This window comes from Brachyistius frenatus, unplaced genomic scaffold (assembly GCF_029030835.1).
Source record: "Brachyistius frenatus isolate BFR_SWC_R1_liver_20210118 unplaced genomic scaffold, ASM2903083v1 Contig_12, whole genome shotgun sequence".
NCBI lineage: Eukaryota > Metazoa > Chordata > Actinopteri > Embiotocidae > Brachyistius > Brachyistius frenatus.
In genome coordinates, this window is record NW_027210611.1 from 1,354,024 (window position 1) to 1,381,538 (window position 27,515).

The 27,515-nt window shown below is 40.1% G+C and overlaps 1 protein-coding gene across 1 annotated transcript; it reads left to right on the forward strand.

Annotated features, from left to right (window-relative positions):
* Positions 1–27,394, forward strand: LOC138617251 (phosphatase and actin regulator 1-like). Its single transcript, XM_069692059.1, has 13 exons — positions 1–614; positions 3,057–3,221; positions 10,339–10,376; positions 10,516–10,558; positions 12,148–12,351; positions 12,857–13,196; positions 14,595–14,794; positions 16,163–16,319; positions 20,834–20,889; positions 21,987–22,048; positions 23,299–23,443; positions 24,708–24,780; positions 24,960–27,394. The coding sequence occupies exons 1-13, from the start codon at positions 323–325 to the stop codon at positions 24,973–24,975; spliced, it is 1,791 nt and encodes a 596-aa protein (XP_069548160.1). The 5' UTR covers positions 1–322; the 3' UTR covers positions 24,976–27,394.
* Positions 27,395–27,515: the final 121 nt, after the last annotated feature.

Consider the following 27,515-nt stretch of genomic DNA (forward strand, 5'->3'; position numbering starts at 1 on the left):
AGTCTACAGCTCTGAGAGGGAGAGGCACTCGCTGCCTTTCACTACTCACCCTCTATTTTATTATTAGCTCACTTGGATCTAGCAGCAGAGGTTTTTTTCCCCCCCCTCAGCAGCAGGGACTTTTGCATTGCGCAACGTAGTAGGCTGCAAATATTGAGATCTCAGGTAAAGGTGTGGGCATACATCAGAGAGGAGCGACCGATTTGGGTCGAATAGAAGCTGCTGCTGTTGGTCAGGTAGGACTCGATTGATGGCCCTTTAATTTCAACCCACAACGTAGTCACAACCGCGCGCTGAAGCTGCGCTCCGTTTTCGCGTCCCCATGTTCAAGACGGCCAATTACCCGACGGTGGATCCTACGCCCACCATCATGCGCGGCACTTGGCTTTCCACCGGGTGCCGACAAAACACGCCCGTGGCGGTGGAGAAACCCAAGAAAAAGGCGTTCAGCTTGGTCAAAATAATGTCTCTGAGCAGCAAGAATGGGCACGGCCAGTATCCGCACCACCACCACCACCACCACAACAACATGCCTTTTACGATCCACTGTCACATCGGGAAAGAGATAAAGCACATTTGCAGCAACTGCAGCCGCGGGAACGACACACAGGACGGTGAGTATTGGCTCAAACCTTGTGTGGGTTCGCCCATCGTAGCCTTGCGGTACTGCCATCCAGGGTTTACTCCTCAGTATATGGTGATGGCTCTGCTTCTGGGCTTCATATGCGTTTGATAACCACATTGAGCGTAGATGAGTCTCCGAGGGTGTTTCCATTTAGCTATTTCAATCCGGACATATGCGACCTGTCCGTGATATACTTGTCTCTCTAAGTGTACCGTTTTAGTGGGTCGAGCTTTAGTATTAAAATGATACCACAAAACGATACTGATTTTCTGTTGTGGAAACTGCCTCTTACTGGATGAGAACTTTTCGCAGGGTTGGGCTCTGACTTCTATATGCTGATGAATTACTCTTAATTTATAGGGTTTGTCAGTAAACTGTGGTTTATTCAGCCCATAGATGTCATTGGTATGGCATGAAGCTGTGCAGGCTGTTTGCACAAAGCCATTTCCAGTTCAGTGTCATTACATCATCACTCAGCCATCTTGGTATGCAAACAAGTGTTTTTAATTAGAAATAGCCACATCACTTTCTTGTATTACAATAGGGGGGAAAAGTAGGTTATATGCAACATGATGATGTGATTAAAAAAAAAAAGAAGCCCAATCTAAATGAAAATGATCACCAATACCTACCTTGAAAACAGAGCGGGATTTTAATCCCTCTGAATTGGATACTAGGAACAGGAGTTCCTCCTTTTTCCGTTTACTTTGCAGACTGAGCTCCTCTCTGCCTGGATTTTTGTCAAAATTGTAATTAATTGCACCATCACGCACTTAAAGTGCAGACATTCTGCTTCTGTGTTTTTGGCTTGAAAAGGGTTCAGTTAAGAAAAGAGAAAGAAATATTAGGCCGGATTAAACACAGTATTTCTGGATCATCAGACTTTTGCAGCGGTACAGATGGACACCCTCTTCACTGCATTACTGTCACATTATTTACCATGCCGTCCCATTGCCCCAGGGTGGTGGCTGGTGCCTGGCCTGCGAAGAAATATATCTTTGTTGGCAAATATCATGAATATGATGCAAAAACGAGCACCCCGCATATTTCCTGACAGCATGTCATGGGTGACGATCTGATGCAATGTGGTGACACTGTCAACAGACATGACTCGCTGTGCTTGAGGTCACCTCATTTGCACACTCTTGAAATGTCTTTTCTATATTTTGCATGCTCATACTCAAAAGCCAGTGTTTTTGTAGTAGTAAATCACATACACACAGATGCCCTTCAGGCAGCCACTGGTCTCCAATTTTTGAAAAGGCTTAAGACCTTTTCAAATGATGTTACCCATTATAATACAAGGCCGTCTCCTTCAAGCTTTATCAAAGTGAGTTTTTGTTTAGTCACAGCCATAAATCTTTACATCTGGCAATGCAAGTCCCTGCCATAGTTGCAGGACTGCATGTGCAGACTGACTTGAAAAGTCTGCACGCTTCAAATTATCACGCTATAATTTTGATTTTGATTTACACAAGTTGATCTTCATACAGTATGCTTGAATGGAAGTCGGTGGCAGAAGGTACAGAGGGTTGAATACATTCAGAAATCTAAAACACTGGTATGGTCTCGTAAGCTCTGTCGTTGTCTCTGAAAATACTTGAATAATTTTGTGTTCTTGTGAGATTGTTGCATTTGAACTATTTGACTGTTCTGGTCAGTGACTGTTATTTTGTTTATTATGCTTTTTAGAGACATCAAACAGTACATGTTCCTGGAACACAGTGTTCAGTAAATTTTGAAGTCAGGATACTGAAGAGTACGATGGTCTATTTGCTGCTAGCATTGCTCAGTTTTTAGAAAGGTGTTTACAAGGCGATGAGTCTGTTTCAGTTAAATCTCAGTTTGAATACCCATTTACTGTATCTGCCATTTGTTGTTTTTTTTGGCAACTTTAGCCACAGTTTGTATGCGTCCTGGTGTTTGGTTAGGTGTAAGTCGACCTGTTTGTAGCCCTTTGCGCTCGCATTTAGTTCTTCATGTAATAGTTTTTACTTGAACAAAATGCTAAGCATTCTTTGCTTTTGATGTCAAACAGTACTTGAAAGTCTTAAGGGCTGGGCCTTGTGAATATTTAATAAAGAGTAGAAAGATTCCCCCTTAATGAGGTGCTTATCAGTCTGTTGAGTGTGTTCTGGCCAACTGCGTGGTGCGATGCATACTCAAATTGTTTAGTCTCAGAGCGTATCCTGCATAATGCTATCTGATATGCAGGTTTTTTTTTTTAATCTTCTTGTTTAACCTCATCCAGTTACTATCAAATTTAGGAGGCCACTTGGCACAGGTTCCTGCTGCTTGGATCTCTGAAAGCAACTGTGTCTGCTGCTTTCACTGCTGGCTCTTCTCCACAAGAGCTTACCAGAATATCGCCTCCTCTGCATCCTCCTCACCTAAACTGGACCCTGCTTTTAATTTTTTTGTTCCCCTGCAGCTGAGGAAGTAGAGAGGCTGGCCACCATGCGTTCTGAGTCCTTGGTCTCTGGCACCCACACTCCACCCATCCGTCGTAGGAGTAAGTTTGCCACTCTGGGACGACTTCTCAAGCCGTGGAAATGGAGGAAGAAGAAGAGCGAGAAATTTAAGCAGACCTCTGCTGGTACGTGACATTTTCTTTCATAATTTATGTTAATGTAAGAAGAAAAAAACATGTACAGGTACCACATATATATATATATCAAGCATGGTACATGAAACAAAAAAACGACCTTGTCTGGTTTTGATAGAAATTCAATGCGCATCCTGAGCTCCAAAGAAAAATGTATTAAGTTTCAGTCTCCAGGGTGATTTAAAATGCAGTAAATTGATTCAGCAAAAGTGTAGCGTTGGAGTTTCATGTTTGAGGTCTCTTTAGACTTCCTTTGATCTTGCAGCCCAGTATTGTCAGGAGCGAGTGAAGGACGTGGTCTCTTCAGATATGGCTGTGTTTATTTTCCTCGGCTGACACATCCTGAATTCTACTGTCAGCCTGTGGACAGGAGGAGACACTTTGTCAGACTGTATCTCACATGCTGGAAGCAGAATTCTTGCCTGTGTAGAGGATGAGCAATTGCACAGAGACCCGAGACCTGTCTGAACAGGACAGGATGTTCAGGCTTAGTAATATTAACTTTTCTTCTGGTGTGAGTGCACCAAAGGATACAGTCTCTGTCCGAAACATCATGTTTTCTGTGACTCCTGTTTTAATCTTGATCTTGTGAATCTCTGAATCCTAATAATCAGCGTGATGTCCCGTCATCTCCATCATTTGTCGGAAGCATCAAAACATGTATTTGACTTTCTCTCTGCTAGTGTCTTTCAGTTTAGCTGTGACTCTTCCCAGATTGAGGTTGGCTCCAGTTTGTGTTTCCGCCCCTAACATGGTCCCCCTGGCCCTTCAACAGTCTCTCGACTGTGGTATTTTTAGTGCTGATGAAATATATTTTCTAGTGTTAGTATGCTTGACTTTGTAATATTTTACTGTATTTTAACAGAGCGTGTACTTTATAAAACCATCACGGAGATGCTGTCTGTTGATTGGTGCATTCACATATGTCCTTTGATAACAGCATCTCCTCTGTTGTGTTGAAGAACAATGATCAAGAGCTGAGCAACAAAAGATGCTTTTTTTCTGTTACAGTGGTGTTAATGGAGCTGAGGGAAACTGTAATTTTCAGCGCTTTTGTTATCCACTTGTTTCGTATTCATAATGCTGCTCTCTCCAAATAATTCTGGTACTATTGTTCTATTCAATCCTTTTGATAGCCGATTATGACCTGCCATATCTCTCTGGATAGAATTTTTGTGTTGTTCCAAGTTATAGGTTGTATTCAGTCTCACAAGTAACTCCAATGTTTGGGCTGGCACTTTAGCCACAATGGCAACACTGCAGATGTACACAGTCTGTCACATCCATTTTAGCAAGAAGCATGAACCCACCTCTTAAAGCCCCAAATAAGTTGAATGTGGACTGCGCTTCTGCGGCAGGCGTTGGAAAAGTTTAAGTCACAAATGTGAGCTGGTGCAGTAAATTCAAATGGCAGGAAGTGGCGCAGGGATTTTGAACTCTAGCAGCAAAGTCAACAACACTTCGGTGGAGATTTAAAGCTTCACTAATTAATTACTCAGAGCACTATGTATGTGTGATGTGTCTCTCATCGCAGACCCACGGAGAATTACCACTAAACCCTGCAGTTGCCTTAAGCTCTTCAGAGTTTTAACATTTTTTTTTAAGTTCATTGTTTTGGTTTTATGGCCACCGCCATACTGTTTTGGTTAGCTGCCGTTCCCTCACCATCTTCTTTCCCGGACAGAGCAAAGCTGGTGTTATCAGCAGAAAAAAACTCCAAAATAATGCCGAACCAAGCAGAATAAGTTGAAGAGAAACCGTTTCTTCCATGTGCCTTTGCAGTGTGTTGTAATTTTCAGTCCCGGCCTCTTATTAACCGTATTCTGTAAATTAGAGAATGCTGTGCGCTGGTATATGTGCTCAAATTCACCTGCTCAAATGTCCAGCACCCTGTGGTGGTTATTGTTGTTGTTGCTATTCCTGTCAGAATTGAGGGAACATATTCCTTGTAGTGGTTTGAAAAGTATCAGGCCTGACTCCATTGCCATATATGAATAGGTAACAACTGAGTGAAATAGAGGTTGGATTTGTATGAAGTCTATCTCAAATCTCACTGAAACTGGAAAGAAATCAAAAGTAAAAGAGAAATGAAACTTGTATAACTGTTTGCTCTTTTTCCACACATAAAATAACGCATGTAATGTTTTCCAGCTATTTTTTTTTTGTCATGAAATGTGTGTTTAGAGGAACAATCTTTAGCTTATCTCATCTAGAAAACAGTACTGACTTTAGTGGACTTCTAGCCACAGTATGGATCTGTTTTTTTTTTTTTAAATGGAACTTTGTGCATTCTGTTGTGTATTTGCCCTCATTTAATTAGTGAATACCAAGATGAAAGCCTATTTATTACTCTCCTTAATGCCTGGAATGAGTTGATATATATGTTAGATATATCAATATAAAAAAATAAACTGATGCCACAAACTACAACTTAGTCTTAACTTGCCTTGTTCTCCGACAGCTCGATTTGGTATTTGAAGTCTCCAAGAGGTATTATTGGTCATTTGTCACCCTGTTGCTTTAACAATCGGGGAAATGTGTTGGGATTCCTGCTGTACTGCTCTAATCTTGGACTCTTTGTCCTTTTGTCTCTGCAGTTGTCTGTGATACCTTACTGTTGTGTCTCCTTTGTCAGTTGGGAGCAGACCAGCCACTGGGCACGCAGATGTTATCATGGATAATTGAAGCCTGAGCACAGTGGAGGATTATGAATGTGTTGGGATATTAAGCAGATGAAGGCCAGCTCTAGGGCACTGTACTCCTCACCTCAGGAAGGAAGGGGGGGCGGGGGGGGTGCCTGACAGTTGGATGGATTATCATGCTGTCTTATTGTGCTTGGCAAATTTGTATCGGGAAGACATCTCACTTGGCAGAGATTTATCAAGAGAACATGCCCGATGTAGTCCGATGTTATCCTGTTGTCTATTTAAAAAAAAAAATCTAATTAGTAGATTTCCCTATGAACAGCAGTTATCCAAATGCACCATTCTTGTTAATTATCATAATGCTTTTTTTTAAATTTTTTTTTAACATAAATGACATATGGTACCTGTCCATTGTTTGTGTAGTGCATGAAGGGCATTTCAGATGTGCTGTTACAAGCCTGCTGTGTCCTTTGTAGGTGTCAAGGTCTCGTTTAGCCATGGCCAAGCTTCTCATGCATGAGCCTTAGCGCTTGAGCTCCTCGTGGATAAAAGACTCCATGAAAGTTTTAATACAGTTTTTGTGAGGCTCAAGCTGAGAGAATTGCCTCAGTAAAAGCCTCCACTTTGAGCTACTGAGCCTCAGGGTTGGTAGGATGTGTTCTGACTATCTGGGTCACTTCGCAGTGGAATATAATTTTTTTTTTCTGAAGAAACTAAGCTTAGTGTTCTCAGATCAATACAGGCTGTACTCAGATATGCCAGTTTCATTTAATATGCTCTCAGCTGAGTCTCCCCAGTGAGTGTCTAATTTTCTCATCCTGGTGCGGAGTGAGTGGCTGGAGTGTTGGACCATGACACCACTTGGACCATGGTAGCCATCTGAAATAGAACTTAGTTGATATTCAGGGTAATTTAAAGCGCAGAAGCTGATTTGCATAGTCTGATATGAAAGATTTGGTGGTGGTACGTCTATAATAAAGTTTGTTTGGTGTTTGAATTTGTGTACCCAGAAGATAGTCTCTTGTCAAAATACTCAGCATCAAAGTTGGTGTGAGTTGCATTTTTTTTTTTTTTTTTTCTGCACTGAATGTGTTTTTGTGTATGGGCCTCAGAAGACCTTTCTGATGAAATATACATGAAATTCCACTCGTTGCACACTAATAATGTATTCATTAAATATTAAACCAAATGTTTTTGTTTTTTGCTAGACTGGTCTGTGTTTTATCCCCTCCCTTCATGCTCAGCTCGTGTTTGACTCATGCCCCTTCAATTTAACCAATTTTACCTTTTGTTTTATGAGCACAGTGTCTGTCAAATCTGAAGACATAACATTCTTATTAAGACTTTTGAGTTGTGTAACTGTGCGCATCCCATGGCATAGCAGTTATGTCATACAGCTTTGAGTAATTCCTTTTCATTTTGGATGAAACAGCACTATAATCCCTGAACATAGTAGAGTACTGCCTGTCTAGTATTGACCTTTAGTCCTGGGCTTGCCCGCTCTCGCAAAAAGCTGCTGCTGATGTTTTAAACATTTGTCATTTTAATGAATATTCTTTTCTGTCAAACAAAAGACTGAAAAATAACTTCTTCATATGACACATAACAAGGATGTCAAAATCGAATGAAATAGACTTCATTCCAAAAAGAAGGAGAAAGGAGCATGAGACCTCACATAAATACAAAATATTTACAGTTGTATATCATATTAAATTCATATCGGGCAAGGAGGAGAATTTGACTGAAAATAATAATTTTCTGAGACATGTATTTTTGTGTTTTTATGGTGTACATCCCACTGCAAGATTTAAAAAAAAAAAAAAAAAAAAAAAGTATCTGAATGTTCAGTATGTTGTTGCTTGTCAGTTGAAGTGTTGTGTGAAGTTTACTATTCTCACTATCTAAGTACGGCTCAACCCGGCAGACATTATTAAGAGAAACGTCTCAACATTCAGAACTGTTAAATGAAGTTTGATTATACACAGGTTTGTCACATGCATGATGGCTTACTGCCTCTCTGCCTGTGCTGCTGTGGTGGGAACAGTCAAGTGAACGAGCTGCTTTCACCCTCAGCCAGAAATATTCCTCTGTGTTGATTCTGGGTCAACTCCTCGATAAGTCCATTCACTGTCCTTTCGATATACTTGACCCAATGTTAAATTTAGTCCCTCTGGGGGAAAATAATCACTATTTGATGGAGCTGCCAGCATTAGCATCCCAAATATCATCTATAAATGGCACAATTTCCTTTGATTTCACACTATCTTCAATTTAACCGCTGCCTAGGGTTTCAGTGGTGATGATTTTCTGCGTGATATATTGGTGATATTTTGATCACGTCTTTTTCCCCCACCAAATGTTTCGCTGCTTAACTAATTCCTGGCTTGGAGCTGATCTCAAACAGACTTCTCTTAGAAAACTTGGACTGATATTGAACATCTGGTATCCTGAAGGAACTCATAATGGAGCATACTGTTTAATGATGACATGCTCCACTGTGATGTTTTGGGACACTGAAGGACGGTGAATTTAAATTTCTCCACCGGAGGCCTGCCAGTCTGACATTTGTATGACTCTCTTTTATGTTGTTTTTTTTTTATTTTGGACTCTCAGCCATTGGTTTTAAATGTAGTGTGCTGTGACAAACGGCAAGGAAAGGAGAGGTCAAGGCAGTGCTTTCACGAATCTCTGAGGATGGATTAGCATTGAACACACCACCTTCTGATAGAGCAGGGAGGGACAGGACCCCTGGGTCATATGGAAGGCACACATGGCAGAATCTGTGATCTTCCTCAAGCAGGAGCAGAGGCCCGCAGGGCGTCTCCTGTGCACTATGCTCAAGTGTTGTTGCTCATCCATATTTCACATTCTTAATTAGTTTCAATGCACGGTTAGATTTTGAAAATAGCGAACGTGATTTTTAACTGCTTTTGTTCAGCCTACTGATAGAAGATCTTAAGATCTCAACTTTTGAAACCTAAAAATAGAAGCAAACAGTAGCTATGGGACATGCCTTCTTGTGTATAATGTATTACTATGAGAAGTGTTGCTGGAATATCTCTTTTATGTCTTATCTTTGTTAATCAGGGCCCTGTTTTTTAGCTTTAACTCTTCAGAAGAGTCAGCTTGACTGATTATCTTTATAGTGAAATTTAGGATTTGTTACTCCTGAAATAGCTGGGATTTATCTGATAAAAGATGAAACAAAAAAACATAATAAAAGATAACGTTGCACAAAAACATTTGACTATATACAGAATAAGAATAATTCAAGTATATGTGGTTATTTTTGGTTGAGTACAAGTATTTTAAATGGTCTGTGCTCCATAATATAGCTGCAGGAGCTTGGGGGTGAAGCAATGGCACAGGTTTTGGACATTTTATGCTCTGCAGTGCCTAGCTATCGCTTAAGTTCTTGCTGCTATTATCTATTGTGAAAATCCAGTTAAAGCCACAGCTCATGATAGTAGAACCATTTGCCTAACCTGGGAACATTTGATACCCGGAGATCTGCACACTGATTTTAGCAACGTTTTGGAAATGTGGTTTTCTTTCTTTTAGTGCAGTGCGTTCCAAAAATGCACAGAATATGACCTCTCTTCAAAGCCACACATATGTGTGCTTATCAGTTTTAACAATTTTAGATTGAATTTTTCTATATGAAATGATATGAAGTGCTGTGATATGATGTCATATGCTGATATAGTGAATGAATGTCTTTCCTTTTTTTTTTTTAGCTGATTATGATTAGCTGATATTAAAGATGTACAAGGTCAAACAAACAAGATACAATTTAAGAAGGTTGCAGGCATTGTAATGCAAGAGCAAAACCTGCAAGTCTGACTCCACTGTCAAGCATTTTATTTAGTTTTCTGTTCATGTATATCAGGGATGAGAAAGTTTGATCACACTAATGTGATGTGGGAAATGCAAAATACCACAGTAATGGGTATTTATTTTCCTTAAAAAGCCAAAACATGCAGTTAGCCAAGTAGTGCAGAGTAAAATTTTAGCACTGTGGGTTATCACAGATTCAGTCAGACTGTGTTGAGGGTGAGATGCACCAACATTTCTTTGAGCTCTGTTTACCAGGTCAAATCTTTCCATTGCTGCCATGACCACTATTTTTCTGACTGCTGAGCGCCTTAAAAACTCCCAGCCGTAAAGCGTGTTGTCGCTATGGCAACTGGTTGTCATGAGTTGCTGCAACATATTTCTAATATCTTTTAGCATCAAATACAGTGTTTTTGATCTTACTAGTTTTTTAATTCTGTCTTAACAGGTTTGGAAATATAACATGTAGCTAATATATACGTTGCAAATTTTCATTGCACTTTTGGAAGTGCTCATTTACTGAATGAGATAGCCAGGGTTAAACACATACACATTTGTATGATACCTTTTATGGATGACAACTTGGATTTTAAAAATGTCTTTAACATTCTTCCTCTTTACATTCTCAGCTTTGGAGAGGAAGATGTCGGTGCGACAGAGCAGAGATACACACACACACACACACACACACACACACACACACACACACACACACACACACACACACACACACACACACACACACACACACACACACACACACACACACACACACACACACACACACACACACACACACACACACACAGCTTATTAAGAGAGGAGTGCTGAAGGAGATCTTTGAAAAAGGTGAGTTGATTTTCTGAAGTTCCAGTCTGATTTAACAGAGCAAGAAACTATGTCGGTTTGAAGTAGGAGAGGGATAGACGTGGTGCACTAAATTAGAAGGTCTTCAGTTATTCATCTCCTCATTAATCAGTAGTCTCTGATGTGCACTCTTCAAGATTTGGCACGGGGCATCTCGAGATATAATCTTTCATTATAGAAATTTTGTAGCATTTCATAAACTCTTTGATCTTAATTTTGACGTGCGGCAGACATCCCACATTCAAAGCTGAAGAGTATATTTGAGGCTGACAGCAGGGTGCTCCATGCCTCAGGACATCAAAAACAAAGTTGGAGAAACTTAGAAAAGCCATCAAAAGCAGATGAGGCAATATATGAGCTTATTTTTATATTTTGTTGTTTTAAATTAAGCTTTTTGGATGATGATCAAATGTAAACACAGCCTTTAATATCAAAGCTCAGACAAATCTCCAACAAACTAAGTACAAATATAAACACAATATTGTAATCATAGATGCTCCTCTTTGGCTTTAGGGGCTGTGTATATTTTAAAGTACAGATGCTGTGTGCCGCACAAAATTGTCAAAACTGATAAATTGTAAATCTATCCTCCCTTTTTTTTTTTTTTTACCCATTATCTGTGACATTTTAATGAGGCCAGGTGGGCTCAATTTTCCTACACAGAGAAAAGTTTGTGTGCACAGCTTGATCGGTTAACAATAGCAGTTTTTATGCATGCAGGACAAACATTTACTACGTCCCTAAATGCTGTATTATGTTGTCAACACTGAACTCACACTGATACTCAAAAACTGATTTGATTTGCTCAAGAAATATATCTATATTCATGCAGTATATATGTCTTCATAAGATTGGCTGCTGGATTGTAATTGGCAGGCACTCTGTGTGCCTGGATTTACTGTGGCACACACCAGCCAAACACCATCACTAGTATTACTACTATTCTGCAGAGTCCGTCATCTCAGTATACAATCAGACCCTTCCTCCAGAATGCGTTTCAAAATGGAGGCCTTTAAATGACCTATGCAGATGACAGCTTGTTACGATACAGCAATTTATGACTTTAATATCTTCGAATTAATAACAGAAAAATTCCAAATAAATCCCTTGGGAGACTTTTTGAATGTTGAAAAGGCTACAAATCGTATGAGGGTATTAATTCTTGTGGTTTTCTCTTCAAAGGGCTGTTCAGTCAAGATTAAATTTAGAGAAGCTCACAATATAAACACATTGTTTGTCAGAACATGTGAGCAGCCTTGTGATTTACACTGTCAGCCTTAAAATGTGATCATGCAAAAACCATCAAACAGCTCAGAACTGTAAAAGAATTCAAAAGCAAAAGTTCTGTCAAACTGCTTGTTTGCCTCTGTTTAATAGTCTGCTGTGTGCTGATAAAAAGCTCACGGGTTGTCTAACAGTCTTAGCCCCCATTGTTTTAGAAATGCCCCGAGTTCATTTCAACTTTCACTTCACTTTGTTCTAAATAGTCTTTTCGGGAAACGTTATTCCTGTCCAGTGAAACACATTTTCGACGCTTGTCAAGATTGTTTGTTTGTTTCCCTTTGTTTTAGCGACCGTTGAATTCCGATCCTCAATGGATGGTGGCATCTATACTCAGGAGCCCCGTATTAAGTCATCCATGGTCCTGCCCACCAAGAAATCTGTCACCTATCCGGGTGACCATCACGACAACCCTGCCAAGCCACCGCTTTACCACAAACAGCCTCCGGCTCTCCCTCCAAAGCCTTTCTCTAGGATCCCAAACCACAGCACAGGTCAGTTGCCTGGTTTCGTAGCTCTAATCACTCCAGGCTGTGGTTTTTCTTTTTAATTTCTTGATCTTTCCCTTACTCCAAACTAATAGACAGTATTTTCTCAATTTACTGTGTACTGGTTTGAATTTACCCATTTCTTTGGACATTATTGTGTTTTCCTTCACTACCTCACCAGACTGCCAAGAACAGTGAAATTCTCATGTGTAGTTGTTTTGATAGATGAGCCATGAGTGCTTTTCTTTAAACTGCACCTGCGCTGCCACACATGTGCAGAGGATTATAGTAGTCACATTAAATTCCCCTGTGGTGAGGTCAGCTGAGCTTTCTCTGTCATTGTCAATCTGTCAGTAGAGGGGCATTACTCTGGCCTAATTCCCACCACTCTACACTGACGTCTGCGCCATGTCTGATCATGTATGAGTTGTGTTTCTATGTCTGCACCAACAAACTGCAGTCTATGCTATCTACCAGAAGTACTTCTTTATGTACTTTTTTTTGCCTTTAGATTCTTGCCAGCCAATGAAGTTGCCCTGCATGCCTGGGGGAAAGCACTCTCCACCTCTGCCACCCAAGAAAGTGATGATTTGCGTGCCTCCAGGGGGACTGGACTCCTCCTCTTCTCCTTCCTCCAACCCCCTCAGCTCTCTCCCACAAAAGTGTGCCCTTCCCCAGGGCATGTCATCCCACCACGGCACCTTGCTGCCCTCTCAGCTCGCCGGTCTGTCCGGTCTGCACCAGAGCCATGGTCACCCGCTCCAGCTTCAGTACGGCAGCTTACACGCCCCCAGCCGGATAATTGAGGAGCTCAATAAAACCCTGGCACTTTCCATGCAGAGGTTTGAAAGGTTAGTAGCTATCAGCACTCGGGTCATTAAATCTGACTGTGTGAAGTCAGGGAGGGATTATGGATCGACCTCTGCCTGTCTGTGTCTACATCCCATACAATAACTTGTTTGGATTTGGACAAAACTTTTAGGATGATGTGTGTGTATTTAAAAAAAATTACGCAGGTATATCTTAGGTCAGTTTGATAGTGATTTTCTAAAACATTTGCTAATGACAGGCTTCCTCTCTAAATACTTGTGTTCCTTTATTTAATGAATCTTAGGTCGTTATGATAAAATACATCTGTTGCTAATAAAATGGTGTTGCTAAAACGGAGTGGAAACAGGCAAGAGAATTAGCAGAGCAGACTGTTTATTAGCTTTTATTTCTGTGACAACATGTCTGCTGCTTTCAGATATATTCTGGTGTTATTGAGGGCGCGTCCTGCCAGCTCTGTTGCACTAGTGTACAGGTCTAAATCGGCACATTGCCTCACAGGGCAGCATGGCCTAATTTTTAAGTAAGTGTGTGTGTGCGTGCGTGTGCGTGCGTGCGTGTGCGTGTGTGTGGGCACAGGCGCGTGGAGTAGGCGTCCCTCCAGCAGTTGGCCTGACATAACATGACCAGCTGCTCTTTACAAGAACTGCGTTTCTTCATGTTTAGAGAAAAGGGACACGGTAGCGGGTTGGACATTATGTAACCTCTTACATTAGGATCTCTTTTTCACCAAAGCTATTTGGGCAGGAATAAGGAAGTAATGGTCCTGCCACGACTGAAAATTAGTCTGAAAGCTTGAAATGGTTACATAACAGTGGCTCACCATAAGAAGCTTCAGCTCGACTGTTATTAATCAATCTATCAAATACATTACTGCTTAGCCCTTGCTGCTTGCTAGTGCTAACCAGTGAAGTTTATTCTTGTCACATTGTTTTGGATTATACAAGTTGTATAATCGGTTACTCTCTTCTTCCACTGTGTGTTCAGGGAATTGCATGGCATTGCGTAGGACTGCACTGAATTGCACTTAGTTTGTATTCAGGTTCTTTGTACTCTGGTTTCATTCAGTTCATCTGGAGTTATACAGTCTATCTCCCCTCCCTTTATGCTTGGATTAAAAACCCACCAAGCTATCATTATGTTTGGTATCAGAAATCACAAGCCCCTTTATTGTCCATTTTCTGGGTTTGGAAGGATTGCCAGGGTTATTGTTTCAATAATACTGTATGTAAACAAATGAAAGATGATGGAGATTAAATATCTTTTCCCCATTTAAACTCGACTTTTGCCTTTAGTCTCAGAGGGTGCACATGCTCATTTTAGTAAAGCCAAATTATATGGCCATAATCATGACCTATTACATGAACACAAGATTTGAGTCAAAACCTTCATAACATATTTCACACATTTCCCTCCTGCAGCTCTGTGTTGCACGGTGGTGGTCAGTGTATTCCGTTGGACAGAAGAGAAGTGCCATCGGTGATCCTCGATTATGAGGATGACAAGGAAAACATGCCCAACGAGTCTGACTACGAAGATCTGCCCAGCATGTATAAGGACGAGGAGGATGATGTGGATGATGACGACGACGACGACGAAGACGACGACTCCATATTTACAAGTAAGTGGCAGCAGCCGTGGCAATATTGAGGAGTCAAGATGTTTGAATTGCACAAATGGAAAAGAAAGTTGGTCTTTGAACTCCTCAACAGACACCTAAAAGTAGTCTACTTTTAACATGCTATTTTGATGGGTGATGAGACGAGGATCATTTCTTATTTCTTATCTCATTTTAAATCTTTCTAATCAGTTTATTGTAAGTCAAAAGTAACGATGAAGGCAGGATGAAGAAAAGACTAACAAAGTAACAGTTTCCCTTGGCAGGCGAACTGTCTTATTTTGTTGGTCTGATAACTGGTGTTTACAGATATGGTGACGTATTTGCTTGACTGATCGTAATCGACAGCTCTGCTAACTTCACCTGAAGGCTCTTGGAGTGCAGAAGAATGACTTTCAGAGCAAGGCCAAAATTAGGTTCACAAAAGTGTATCCAGATTCATGCTGTCACCCAATACTTCCATGCACCTCCTCTTGGCAAAACTGCTGAACTGTGCAGAATGGTTTGTGTTTTGGGCACATTAGAGTTTTTAAAGGTTGTGACGGATCATGTGTGATGGAATTGCTCAATATGCCATATTATGGGTTAAAGGAAAATATGAGTCATCCTTAAAAGCACATGTAGAATTTGTTTTATCCAAATCTATGTACAACACCATTTCCAAGAAATATGGGACTGTGAAAAGTAAATAAAAACAGAATGTAATGATTTGCAAAACTCGTGTTTAATTGCATAGACAAAAAACAACATATCAAATGTTGAAACTGACAAATTTGATTGCCTTATGAAAAATTTGTTTATTTTCAATTTGATACCAGCAACATGTGTCATAAAAGTTAAATATTGGTTTATTTGATTTGTAAATCATTGCATTCTGTTTTTATTCACATTTTACACAGCGTCCCAACTTTTTGGGAAACAGGGTTGTAAATGTATCATGTAAGCATCTGAAGTTACACAAAACATCAAGTAACAGTTATAAATCATCACAGATGAGACTAGTCAAGGTAGAGTAGTATTCCATGTTTGCTTTTCAAACATTTTGCAACTGTTTAATTGTCACTCAAAACAATGTTTTGGATGACAGCTTAAAAGTAAAAAAGAACACAGTGTGGGAGAGTTTATGCCAACATTTTACAGCGATTTATTTACACTCAGTTTTGGGTTTCTATATGTTTAATTCTATATGATTTTTAATATTGAGGATTCATCCCGAAATCCAAATCCATGGTATTATCTTTAAAAACATTTGGGAGATACAGAACTAATAAAGAAATAATTCAAAGAACGTTGTATTAGATTAGACCTAGGCTTTACTTTACTTTGTGCCTGTTGCTCCTTTGTTGTTTTGACCATGGTGTTTGGGTTTAGGTACCCTGGCTCAGAGGGTGCTAAGGAAAGATTCCCTGGCCATCAAGCTGAGTAACCGTCCGTCCAAAAGAGAGCTGGAGGAGAAAAACATCCTGCCCATGCAGACAGATGAGGAGAGACTAGAGTCCAGGCAGCTGATTGGCACTAAACTCACCAGGTGAGACATGTAAACACATGTATTTTTAAACTTGAATACATTTACAACTCGTGCACAAATTCCAGGCCAAATATTTTCAGTAAACCAGGTTGATGTTGCTGTAACTACTCAGCAACAGCTGTTGGGCAACAGCAGCAGCTCCTCTCAGCCAAACCAAGCATTTTGTCTTGCATTAGGCTGACAATCCCCAATATCCAAGCTGATGGATCTATGACTCAGTCCATGATGTGATTCTTCTCATTTTTATTCAAACACTTGTATATCCTTTGATTTTTTTTTCCTTCTCTACATCTGATAAGGATAAATGCTTTATCTTGTTAAAATGAGTCTCTGAAAATGGAGCTGACCTAATTTCAGCAATGCATCACCCTCCCCTCTCTTTTTCCTCCTCTTGTCTTCTCTCTAGTGTGCTCTCTCTCTCTCTCTCTCTCTCTCTCTCTCTCTCTCTCTCTCTCTCTCTCTCCTCTTTCTTCCTCCTGCCTGACTTCCTCCCTCGCTCGCTGAATCACCACGGTGATGCATGTGCCAAACTATCTCTACCCGACTCCTCCACACAGCAGCACCACGCAAGCCACTTCATACCAGCAGTTTACACACACGTACACTACACTGGTGCAGTATGTACAAATCATAGGAATTTGTTTACATATGTTGAGGTCAGGAATGTGAATACTTGTGACTGAGCAGATCAAACAACATTATGTTCTTCCCCGATGGATGACGCGTCGCAGTTGATTTCACTCTGTTCTATAAACACGACTTCGTGGCTAAATGAAGGGGATGTAATGATGTGCTGAGATGATAAAAGTGGGTAAAAATATGAAAGCCTTTATAGCACAATAAGATATGAGATGCGGGAAATGTGGTCGCAGGGGACCAGTGGAATATTATCTAGAGACATTGGCACACAAATCCCTATTCCCCGCTGTGACTGGAACACAGTACATGTTCCCAGAAGGCCTTCCTGCTTAGTTGTCATGTTCCCAAAAAGCTTTGTGACACTGTCCTTTGCTAATCTAATGCACACAATTTCAGTCTTTTTACCAGCGACATTGTGTCCTGTAAAGGCAATGCTTGTGCCGGGCCAATCAGAATTGATTATGATAATGCTGTTTCTAGGACACGCTGACCTCAACTTAGTTCTGTTGACCTGATTCACTGAGAAAACCCTGGAGAGTTAGAGACAGTGTTTCTGCTTTTACCCTGTAGAAAGCTGATAAACACTGATCTTTTCTGGCTGGTTGTTTTGATTTTCACTGGCTTTAATGTCTTTATATGTATTTTACACAATATGTATTGTATACCTCCTGAAGGAATAGTTTCACATTTTGTGAATCATGCTTATTACTGTTGTGCTGAGTTACATGAATAGCCTGATACTACTTTTGTCTCCGTTAAATATGAAACTACAGCCAGGATTATCATTTTTTTTAAATTTTGCTGGATGTATTGACTTCCTGACTTCCCTCAAAGGGAAAGTTAACTGTAGTTCACTGGACATGTAATACGTATTTATAAATCAGGCATGGTAATAGTTTTTATGTTACTTTTAGGGAATTGGGGCATTGAAATACAACATTGAAATTTTAATACTATTAAGGTCATGTGTGGAAACAGTTGTTTTTTACATCCAGCAGACACAGATTAAAATTAGGTTTTGTTTAGAAACATATCTCCAGGCACCGATACTTATGATCTTTGAAGCTCGTTTTGGTCTCCACCAACCAAAAAATAGAAGAATATCCGTCTCTTTAGCAACTTAGTCCTCCACTGTGTTCAGCACCTAGTTAACATCCATCCATTTGGTGCCGGGCAGAAAGTGTACAGTGGGTTTATCAAAGTTGTTTTCGCTGAAAATGGCTGCTAAATGCTGGAAATAACACTAATAACACCAGTAAGAGGGAATCGAAACAGTGAAGTTGTGAGCTGTACAACCAAAATAGTGAGCTAAATGATGCTAAAATGCTACAGAGAACTGGGACGAGCTGTAGAGTCTGATGATAATTCTTCAGGGGTTTTCATGAGTGACATGTTTCACTTTACACATAATCAAATGAGCCATTGTTTATTTAGAACTAATGATTAGTGCATCTTTAAATACAGTATTCTTAGTAGTTACTTGATTAAACCTGGTCTAACTAGAATGCCATTTGACTCATGTTTCCAGCCTTCATATTGCACAGATCAGGAACAAAGGCATTTTGTTGTTAATAAGGCTGACAGTACTTAAAATAACCTGGTTGTGACAGTAATGTGTTTTGGGATTGCTTGGCATTCATTTATGTGTTTGTTGACTTTTACTGACATGATTCTGATACAATATAATGCTCAGACTACACTGAGAGCAGCAGAGCACCAGTTTGAGAATCAGTGTCTCAACCTTTCTTAAGCAACAAAGCTCAAATGGGAGAAGAAATGACACAAGTTGAGATGAGGCAAGCCTGTCCGAACACAGACCTAACTCTCCCCACAGCAGCTTTTATTGGGCCGAGCAGTTCCAGATGGCAATCAGATCCAACGAGATGGAGATAATTATTGATCTAGTGCCTACAGTTAGTTTTACTGACGCGGGGTTCAAACACGGTGCTAATAAAAAGTCTCAGGCAAAAAGCACTTCTTTGTGTATCATAGTCATTCCAGCCACTTACAAATGGAGGAAATTGGAGATAATCTGTACCCAGTGTATCTTTTTAGATGTTGCATAAACTATAAACGTGATGTCTGGCTGTGCTGTTCCATGAGTATTTGTCCGTGTAAATGTGATGAAGCCTTTCAGTTGGCCTTTGAAGGTTTCATAATCACATTTGCCTTATTCAGCATCAGATGACGGCTGAGTCTTCAGAAATGTCTGGCTTTTGCTAGCCTCAGTCCTGCATTGCACCAGAGTTTTACCATGCAGCAACTCAATTAATAGAGGGGGTGATTGGTAATCATGTCTAACTGGAGTTTGGGAAGTGCACTTCCAAAGTGCTCCAATAAGATGCAAACCTTTCAACTGTGCAAAAAAACATATAGAACTCTGTTGCTCATAAATAACTCATATTGAAGATAAGGTAGAACTACAATTGAGGCAATGTATATTTAATTCAGTTTGGGACATGGACATTGTGTTTCATTATAAATCACAGCACTGTCAGTTATAGAAGTACTTGTTCTTTGAGCCAAAATGTCGATAAGATAACCTTGCTGGGAGATACTGTCAAAACAGGGGAGTGTATGTGGGGCAAAATGTGAGGATGAGAAAAATAAACTAAGCAGCTTCCTCTGAAATACATTCACCAAGCACTTCATTAGGAACAGCATTCTAGTATTGGGTAGGGCCTTTCTTAGCTCTCAGAAGAGCCTCAGTTCTTTGTTGCATAGGTTCTACAAGATGTTGAAAACCTTCCTTTGAGATTCTGCTCCATGTTGACATGATTGCATCACATCATTTCTGCAGATTCGTCAGCTGTGACTGTTCCATTGTACCATATCCCAAAGGTGGTTTGTTTAATTCAGATCTGGTGGCAGGGGAGACCTCTTAAGTACATATTTATGAAACCAGTTTAAGATAACTTTTGCTTTGTGACATGGTGCATTATCATGCTGCAAGTAGCTATTAGAAGATGGGTACATTGTTGCCATAAAAGGATGCACATGGTCGACAACATTGTGGCATTCAAACAATGACTGGCTGATATTAAGGGCCCTAAAACACTGAGAACATTCCTCACGCCATTCAACCAGTAGCAGCAGCAGCAACAGCCTGGAGTGTTTACAGAAAGCAGGTCGGTTGCATGGATTTATGCTGTTGATGCCAAATTCTGACCAAACCATCTGCAGCTTCTGCAGAAATCGAGATTCATCAGAACAGGCAAAATTTTTCCAGTCTTCAAATGTCCCAGTTTTGGTGAACCTTCGCCCACTGCAGCCTCAGATTTATGTTTTGGCTGACATGAGTGGAATCAAACGTGGACTACTGCTGTTGTGGCCCCACCCCCGCCTACAAGGTTCAATATGTTGTCAATTCTGAAATGGTTTTCACCTCACTTTAGGGCAGTTACTCTCCTCTGACTTCTGGTCAATAAGACACTTTCCTCTGCAGCTCACTAACTACACGTTTTTGGGTCTTTGCACCGTTTAGACTAAACTCCAGAGACTGTTGTGCGTGAAAATCCAGAGAAATTAGCGGTTTCAAACCAGGCTGTTTGACATCAACAATCAAAGTCACTGACATCAAAGTTGTTTTTTTTCTTCATTCTGATGTTTAATTTGAAAATGAACTGAAGTTCCCATCCTCTATCTGCATGATACTATGCATTGAACTGCAGTGCTAATAAAGTGAATGTAAATGTCGCCATGTGATTCACAGAAGAAGAACCAGTGAACTGTTTACACAGATCTTAAAAGTTGTTGAATCCATGATTAATGTACAGTCGATGAATTTGCATTATAAACCCACATTGCTTCAGTGTTGCCTTGCTGACCTCTTGCTTGTGGTAATGGGCTGACCGTGGATGTGTGTTTCTCATCAGGCGCTTGAGTCAGAGACCCACAGCGGAAGAGCTAGAACAAAGGAACATCCTCAAACGTGAGTGTCTTATACTTTTCTTTTTAACATTATCTCTAGACTGTGAAAGTAAATGCAAACAGATTAACAAAAAATGTCGTGCACTGTAGCAATGCACGAGTCCGCATTTGTAGCAGCCTTTTGTGCATGCAGACTTCATGAAGTGCAGCCTGGTGATTTGGGAGACCTAGTTAGGTGAGAGCCAGTGGCATACATCTTTCCCTTTATTCCTCCTTGGTCTGCCTTTTCATGTGAGGCAGGCAGGCAGCAGGGCTCCCCAAGGAGTCATGTCCAGAGAGGCGGGTTTCTTAGCTCAAACACTTGCGATATCAGAGACAAGCAGTTCTGTTGCCTGGGACTTTGCAGCTTGCACATCAAAGACTGATTTACCAGCAGTTCCTACTTTCCCAGAGGCTCTATGATTGGCAGAGTGCAGGAGGAAAACACAAAGTCTAAGAATTCATGAGTGACAAGTCATGTCTTCCCCATCACTCACGCACATACAATACCAAGGTCAAGCAAACAGGACTTTTTTTCTTTTTTTTGAAAGTCACCGTCTACAAAACTACAAATAGTACTAGAGATGTAATACATGTTCAGCGCAAGCACAAATGCAATTTGACTGGTGAAGCTTTTGCAAACACAAGCAGCGTCCCAGTATGGATTCTGTTTACTATTGTCTCTCCTTTTAACTTGCTTCTCTGAGCTGGAGGTTTATGTCTCTGTAACAGAGTTTAAATCTACAGTACAACACAAAAATGAATTTTGGGAGACATGAGATCTCAACTTGATCAGTGTTTTTGCAGCTTAAAAGAAACATTTCTGTTCTTAAAAAAACTTGATCATAAACATGAACTAAAAAAAGCCTTGGGACAACTTGAAAGGAACAAAGCAATCATTCTCCCCTGATACCCATCCTGAATAGCATTAAACAGCCAATGACGGAAACTATTTTAAACTATAAAAAAAATTAACCAGTTTAGGTTGAATCTAATCAGCTTTATTATGCTAATAATGTTTATTCCCCTTTCAAAAGTTTCTTAACATTTCACAAAGAGTTCACTGTTTGTGCGTGCCTGCTCTCAAAGTATAACCCTTCATCATCTCATTCTTTACAGCTCGCAATGAGCAGGAGGAAATGGAGGAGAAGAGGGAGATAAAACGAAGGCTATCACGGAAGGTGAGTCCAAAATAGCTCCGAAGGTGCAAACCCACACTTGCTCTATAAGTACCTGGAGGGGGTAAATTGTTGGCCAGCATAAACGCTGTGACAGTGATTCATCTGTAGTGCGACGTGAAATCGAGTCTGTTACAGACCTGGCATTGGACCTCTCCGGTTCCCCCTCAGGAAACACTGATGCCCTTGTTGCCCTTGTTGCCCTTGGCTCTTCAGCATGTTGGCTGCCAAATCCTTTGACCCCATGGGGAGGTGTTGAGAATGTTCCCATGACTGCCTATTAAAGAATAACACGTTTTGCTCACCTGCAGACATACTGCTCAAAACAGAAATCTCTCAGCTGTTACAGGATTCGCTTGTATAGAATCAACTACATAGAAATGTAAAAATATACAACATTTTGTACATAAACACAAACAAACATTTGAGGTTCCAAATTGTGTTTCATTTGTAATCAGGATATCTAGTGAGCGGAACAAACTATGTAACTGTGTTACAGTTTCTAAACTACCACACATATCTTTGACATTTGTTATCATTTATCAGCCTTTATAGCAACATGTACCAATATCGACTTGGCTGGTTTATATATTAATTCAGGGATATATTCCTTATATAGTTGTTTTGACAAGAAATGTAATGGAAAGGATGTTTTTTTGTTTTGTTTTTTTGTTTGGTAAGAGATGTTGATTTCCATCTGATTTGGGTTCATGATATACTAATGTCAAAATGCCAGTCGATGTGCTGAGTCAGTTTTAGATGGAGAATCATCTTAAATAGATTAAATAAAGTTAAGATTGTTTTATTTATGGAATGTTGTTTCTTAATTATATCTATGGGGTTTTGTCATGTTCTTTTATTTCATTAGGTTCATGAGTAGTAGAATGTAATCAGTGCATTTAAAATGTGTCACTGTGAATTCTGCTGTGCAAGAGAGGTGCTCAATTGATGTTCATAATGACGAGGTAACACACCATCTGCTGCGTCAGGTTATTTAATAACTACCTCATCCACTATAGAGGGTCACCAGGAACTGAAATATTAATTTGACGCACTTATTCAAATGTCCTGAATGTTGGAGCAGTGTGCTCTTGAGATCCTCTCTGATGCACCTGCATAAGAAATACTGCATGTGCAAGACTTTCTGTGAGAACCTGAATATATTTTGTGAGAAGCTGCTAAAAATGACAGCTGCCAGGAATACTTCACCTAGTTTTTTTGGTTCCGTAACTCTGTTTTTCCTCTTGTTTTAGCTGAGCCAGAGGCCCACTGTAGAGGAGCTGAGACAGGCCAAAATTCTCATTCGATTCAGTGACTACGTGGAGGTGTCAGATGCCCAGGACTATGACAGGCGGGCAGATAAGCCCTGGACCCGGCTCACAGCAGCTGACAAGGCCAGTATTACTTAAACTAATCTTATCGTTAAATTGAGATAATCTTTTAATTTTCTCAAGGTCCCTCCTCGCCTGCTTTTAATTTTTTTCAAACACTATTAAGAGCCCCTTTTCCCATTTGCGCCTATATGAAGCAACCCATAACGCTGGAGAGTAATGGTTGGAAGATGTGTTCCTGCGCTCTTAAGTTCCACCTCAGCTGTGTGGTTTCTTTTTGTAGGTAAACACACTGAAGCAGTCCTGCTGCTCACTGCCCAGTGATGTGTACCTTTGACTTTTAATGAGGTCTAGATTTTTGCTGAGCAGATATTCTGCCTTCTTTGCTTTGATGATGTGTGGCTCTGAACACTCCAGGTCACACCTGAGGACCACTCATGTGGAAATCACAAGGATTCAGCATTTTGATTATGCAACAGCTCCCCTTATATAAGAATAATTGGACAAGCTGTGCCTCAGGACCCCCCAACCACAGCACTGCACAGCTGACTGTTTTTTCCTGATTCTACCATCGAGCACAGATTTGAATTTTGTTTATTAAGTCACCGAGGCATCATCCCCAAGGCTGGCGATGTCCCGTTGAGTTATGTGGAATGACATCACCCAGTTGGGTTGCTGTCACGCATGACATTTTTCGATAGAAGGTATATAGCAACATGAATGAGAAACGGCTTTGATTTGGTCTCAAAATCCTTCTTTTAAAGAAAAAAAAAAACATTATTAAAGCTGAGGTTAGGCCTGAATGTGTGATTACACCACAGTGTCACCTGCTGATGCAATCAGAGCACTACAGGCTTTATTTCCAGTGTGTGCATGATTTGTAGTCATTTTTCACACTGCAAATGTGTGTAATTCTCAGCTTTTAATCCAAGGGGCTAGAACACCTAAATCCATCTTTGATGTTCTAAAAATAAACCTGTATTGGTGAAAACGGAAAAGCTGTTTCAGTGTTTTTCTACGTGTGTTTTAATCTATGTAAATCCATGATATCAACACCTTTTTACAGTTAAAAACCCAAGTTGTCTACCCAAATAGACCAGCAACAGATTGTATATTGTATTGAGGCTGTTAGGTGTTTTGAGAGGGGAAATTGAAAGCTCTTATGATGTGAGAAGAGAATTCGGCAGAATCATTCATGGCCTTGAGATAAGTGTAAATAATGCATGAAGCAAACTAAAAGGAGGCAGAGTCAGGGCTTAGAGGCTGCAGTTTGTGTGCTAAGCCATTGCAGCTTCTCTCAATCTTCCCTCTTATTTGTCCTCTGCAGGCAGCTATAAGGAAGGAACTGAATGATTTCAAGAGCAATGAGATGGAAGTGCACGAGTCAAGTCGCCATTTAACCAGGTAATGTGCAAAACTAGGAGTTTGCATGTGACCACGCATGCTTAAATATCACCTCCTCTACAACCAAAGCCAATCCCGAGCCGTCGGTGCTGGCTGTACCATGGGCGCCGAGTTCTAGCCAGGGTGATGAAATCTAATGAAATGTTTAAAACAATCCTTTTTATGTTTTTCTATTTTAGGTTTCACAGACCATAGTAGACCACCACTGTCTCGAGCAGTGCCGGAGTGGCGCTCTCCTCCACTGAGAACCTTAAGTGCTGGACAGTAAAATGGTACCCGTTTCTACAATAAGGCCATGTCTTCTGAAATGCCTTTTCAAGACCCACACAACTGAGTCGGTACTACGCCACAAGATGCCGACACCCACCACTCCATCCACCGTAGTAGCACATAATGACTCCAGTTGATTCACATTGCCCCTCTGTGGAATTTGCTCGACTGTCTCTTAAAACCTTCTCGCTGAGCTCTCAGGCAGGCGCTGAGATCTGTGGTGATTGGACAGCGGAAGAGTTTTTGTTTGCAGCTGATTGACATCTACTGAGGGCAAATGTACCTTGGTTCATCAGAAACACTAGTGGACTTGTCTCAGTGGACATGTTTTTATCCCTCTTCTTTATTATACTGTCACTCCGGCCTCCTTTAGCCCTCATGGACAACTCTGTGCGAGGATGCAGGGTTGATTGCTCTGAGCTCACTCTATCAGCAGAAGCTCTCTCTTCACTGCACCTGCTGGGACTTTGGAAATGGCTTAGAAAGACACACAGGAGGGAGGGAGGGAGGCGTCCAACATTAGAATTATGTGCAATATTCTTTTTTCTTCTGCTTCTCCTAGACTATAGCACCCCCTGGAGTTCCCTCTGTGTCATTACTATGTAGTCCTGTCTTCTTTCCTCATATGTGCAATTCTCACGGTACCGACAATGCTGACATCTAAATGCTAACTGTGAATTTGAGAGTTTGGGTAATACCTGCACTCTCTCTAAATGTACATTTTGTTTATAATGAAGAAGGAAAGTTACATTTAAAGAAGAATCATGCAAGTTTCATTCAAGTCACATGTCTTATAAATTTGATGTAAAAATCACAGCTGGCAGATAAACTCTGGTTCCAGTGTGCAACAATTATGTTTTATATTGTTTTGTTAGTTTTAATTGTTTTTAATAAATGCACTCAGTTCCTAAGCACTTACTTTACATGTCTTGACTCATCTCAGCGGTTTGACTTGTGTGACTTTGAAACAGAATATCAAAGAGGGGACTCTTCACATTGTTATCTCTTACATTTTTTTTTAGTGTGCAGCAGTATGTTAAATAATCTTTGTTCATAATGTGCATTGTATTATACACTTTACTTTTATACTCATGTTCCTCAAGCTTTTGATGAAGCAATACCCGCTGTTTGTAGGCGAAAAGGTTAAACTGCAGGTGTAATCCCCCACCATTGTTTTTTACTGTGCATATACACTATGCCTACACTTCAGGGTTTTAAGTTTTCTTTTATACGTTATTTTAGAGAGGCTTTATTCTGGAGAACTTTTTCCAGCATTTTTCTTGACTGAGCCACCTAAAAATATGCCTCTTTGACAGCTTTACCAACACATTCAGACAAGATTTGATTAATGTATCGGTGAAAACAATGCGTTCTCTATTCAAAAAGATTAGTACTGATTTTAGTGAATTCACTGAGTCAGGATTTTTAAATATTTGTATTGCTTAAATCTTTGCATTGTTAAGAGTTTGGCTTTACAATGGTCATTGTATCAAGTTTAGGGTCCAAAAGTGTAAATTGTTGTTGGATTTCTGAGCTGTAACCAGTTTGTCTCTTCACTTTTAATGGTCTTGTTATCCGATCACTGATCCTACACCAATATTCCAATGCCCACAAGCTTTATGTGCACAGAATATTTTTTATTATTTTATACTGTATTAGTTTTAAAGTTGCAATATGAAATTCTCTTCAGATGAAGAAATGTAGTAGAGGTTGAAAGGCTGTTGGCTACCTTCTATGATGCATCTGTCTTCAAAGGAAAATGTTTTTATTTTTTTTTATTTTCAAGTTCTCAATCAGTGATAGATGACCCAATAAAACCTGGGAATTGACACTACGAAAATATACTGTGAAATAATGGGGGTTTGTTAGTGTTTTGACCAGTTTCTCATCAGAATTGGTACACAGGTCATTCTCTTGTCACATTGCCCCTTATTTTAAAATCAAAATTTCATTGGGTCATCTAACTACAGAGACTTTGACATATGAGGTATTTTTGCGTTAGAACCAGCTTCTGTATGATTCAGGCATCACGCCATTTTTTTTTAATTTAATTTAATTTTTATTTTTTTTACATTTTCAATTCACAGGTTCCGTACAATTGAACGTAATGGGAATGAATTTATACAAATCCAATCCAGTTCTCATTTTCAGCTCTTAAGTAACAACCTGAGCCGGTGGGCTGAGCATGAGGTTTTCCATTTTGCTGGAATCAAGGAACATGAATTCAGCAATAATCTGTTTCCTTTTACATGTTGTCAAAGCAACTGAAGAAATTTTCATTTTTGAAATACAGAGTACCATGTAAAGGATACATCATGCCAATTAAATTCCATTTCTGAATGCATTTGCATTGTACGCTTTATTATTTTCTGAGATTTTAAAAGTTCCACTCTCATATTTGAACTCCTTCTTTGTATATTTTTTTTTTTTTTTTTACAGATCCTTTTAGGGACATACACGCTACA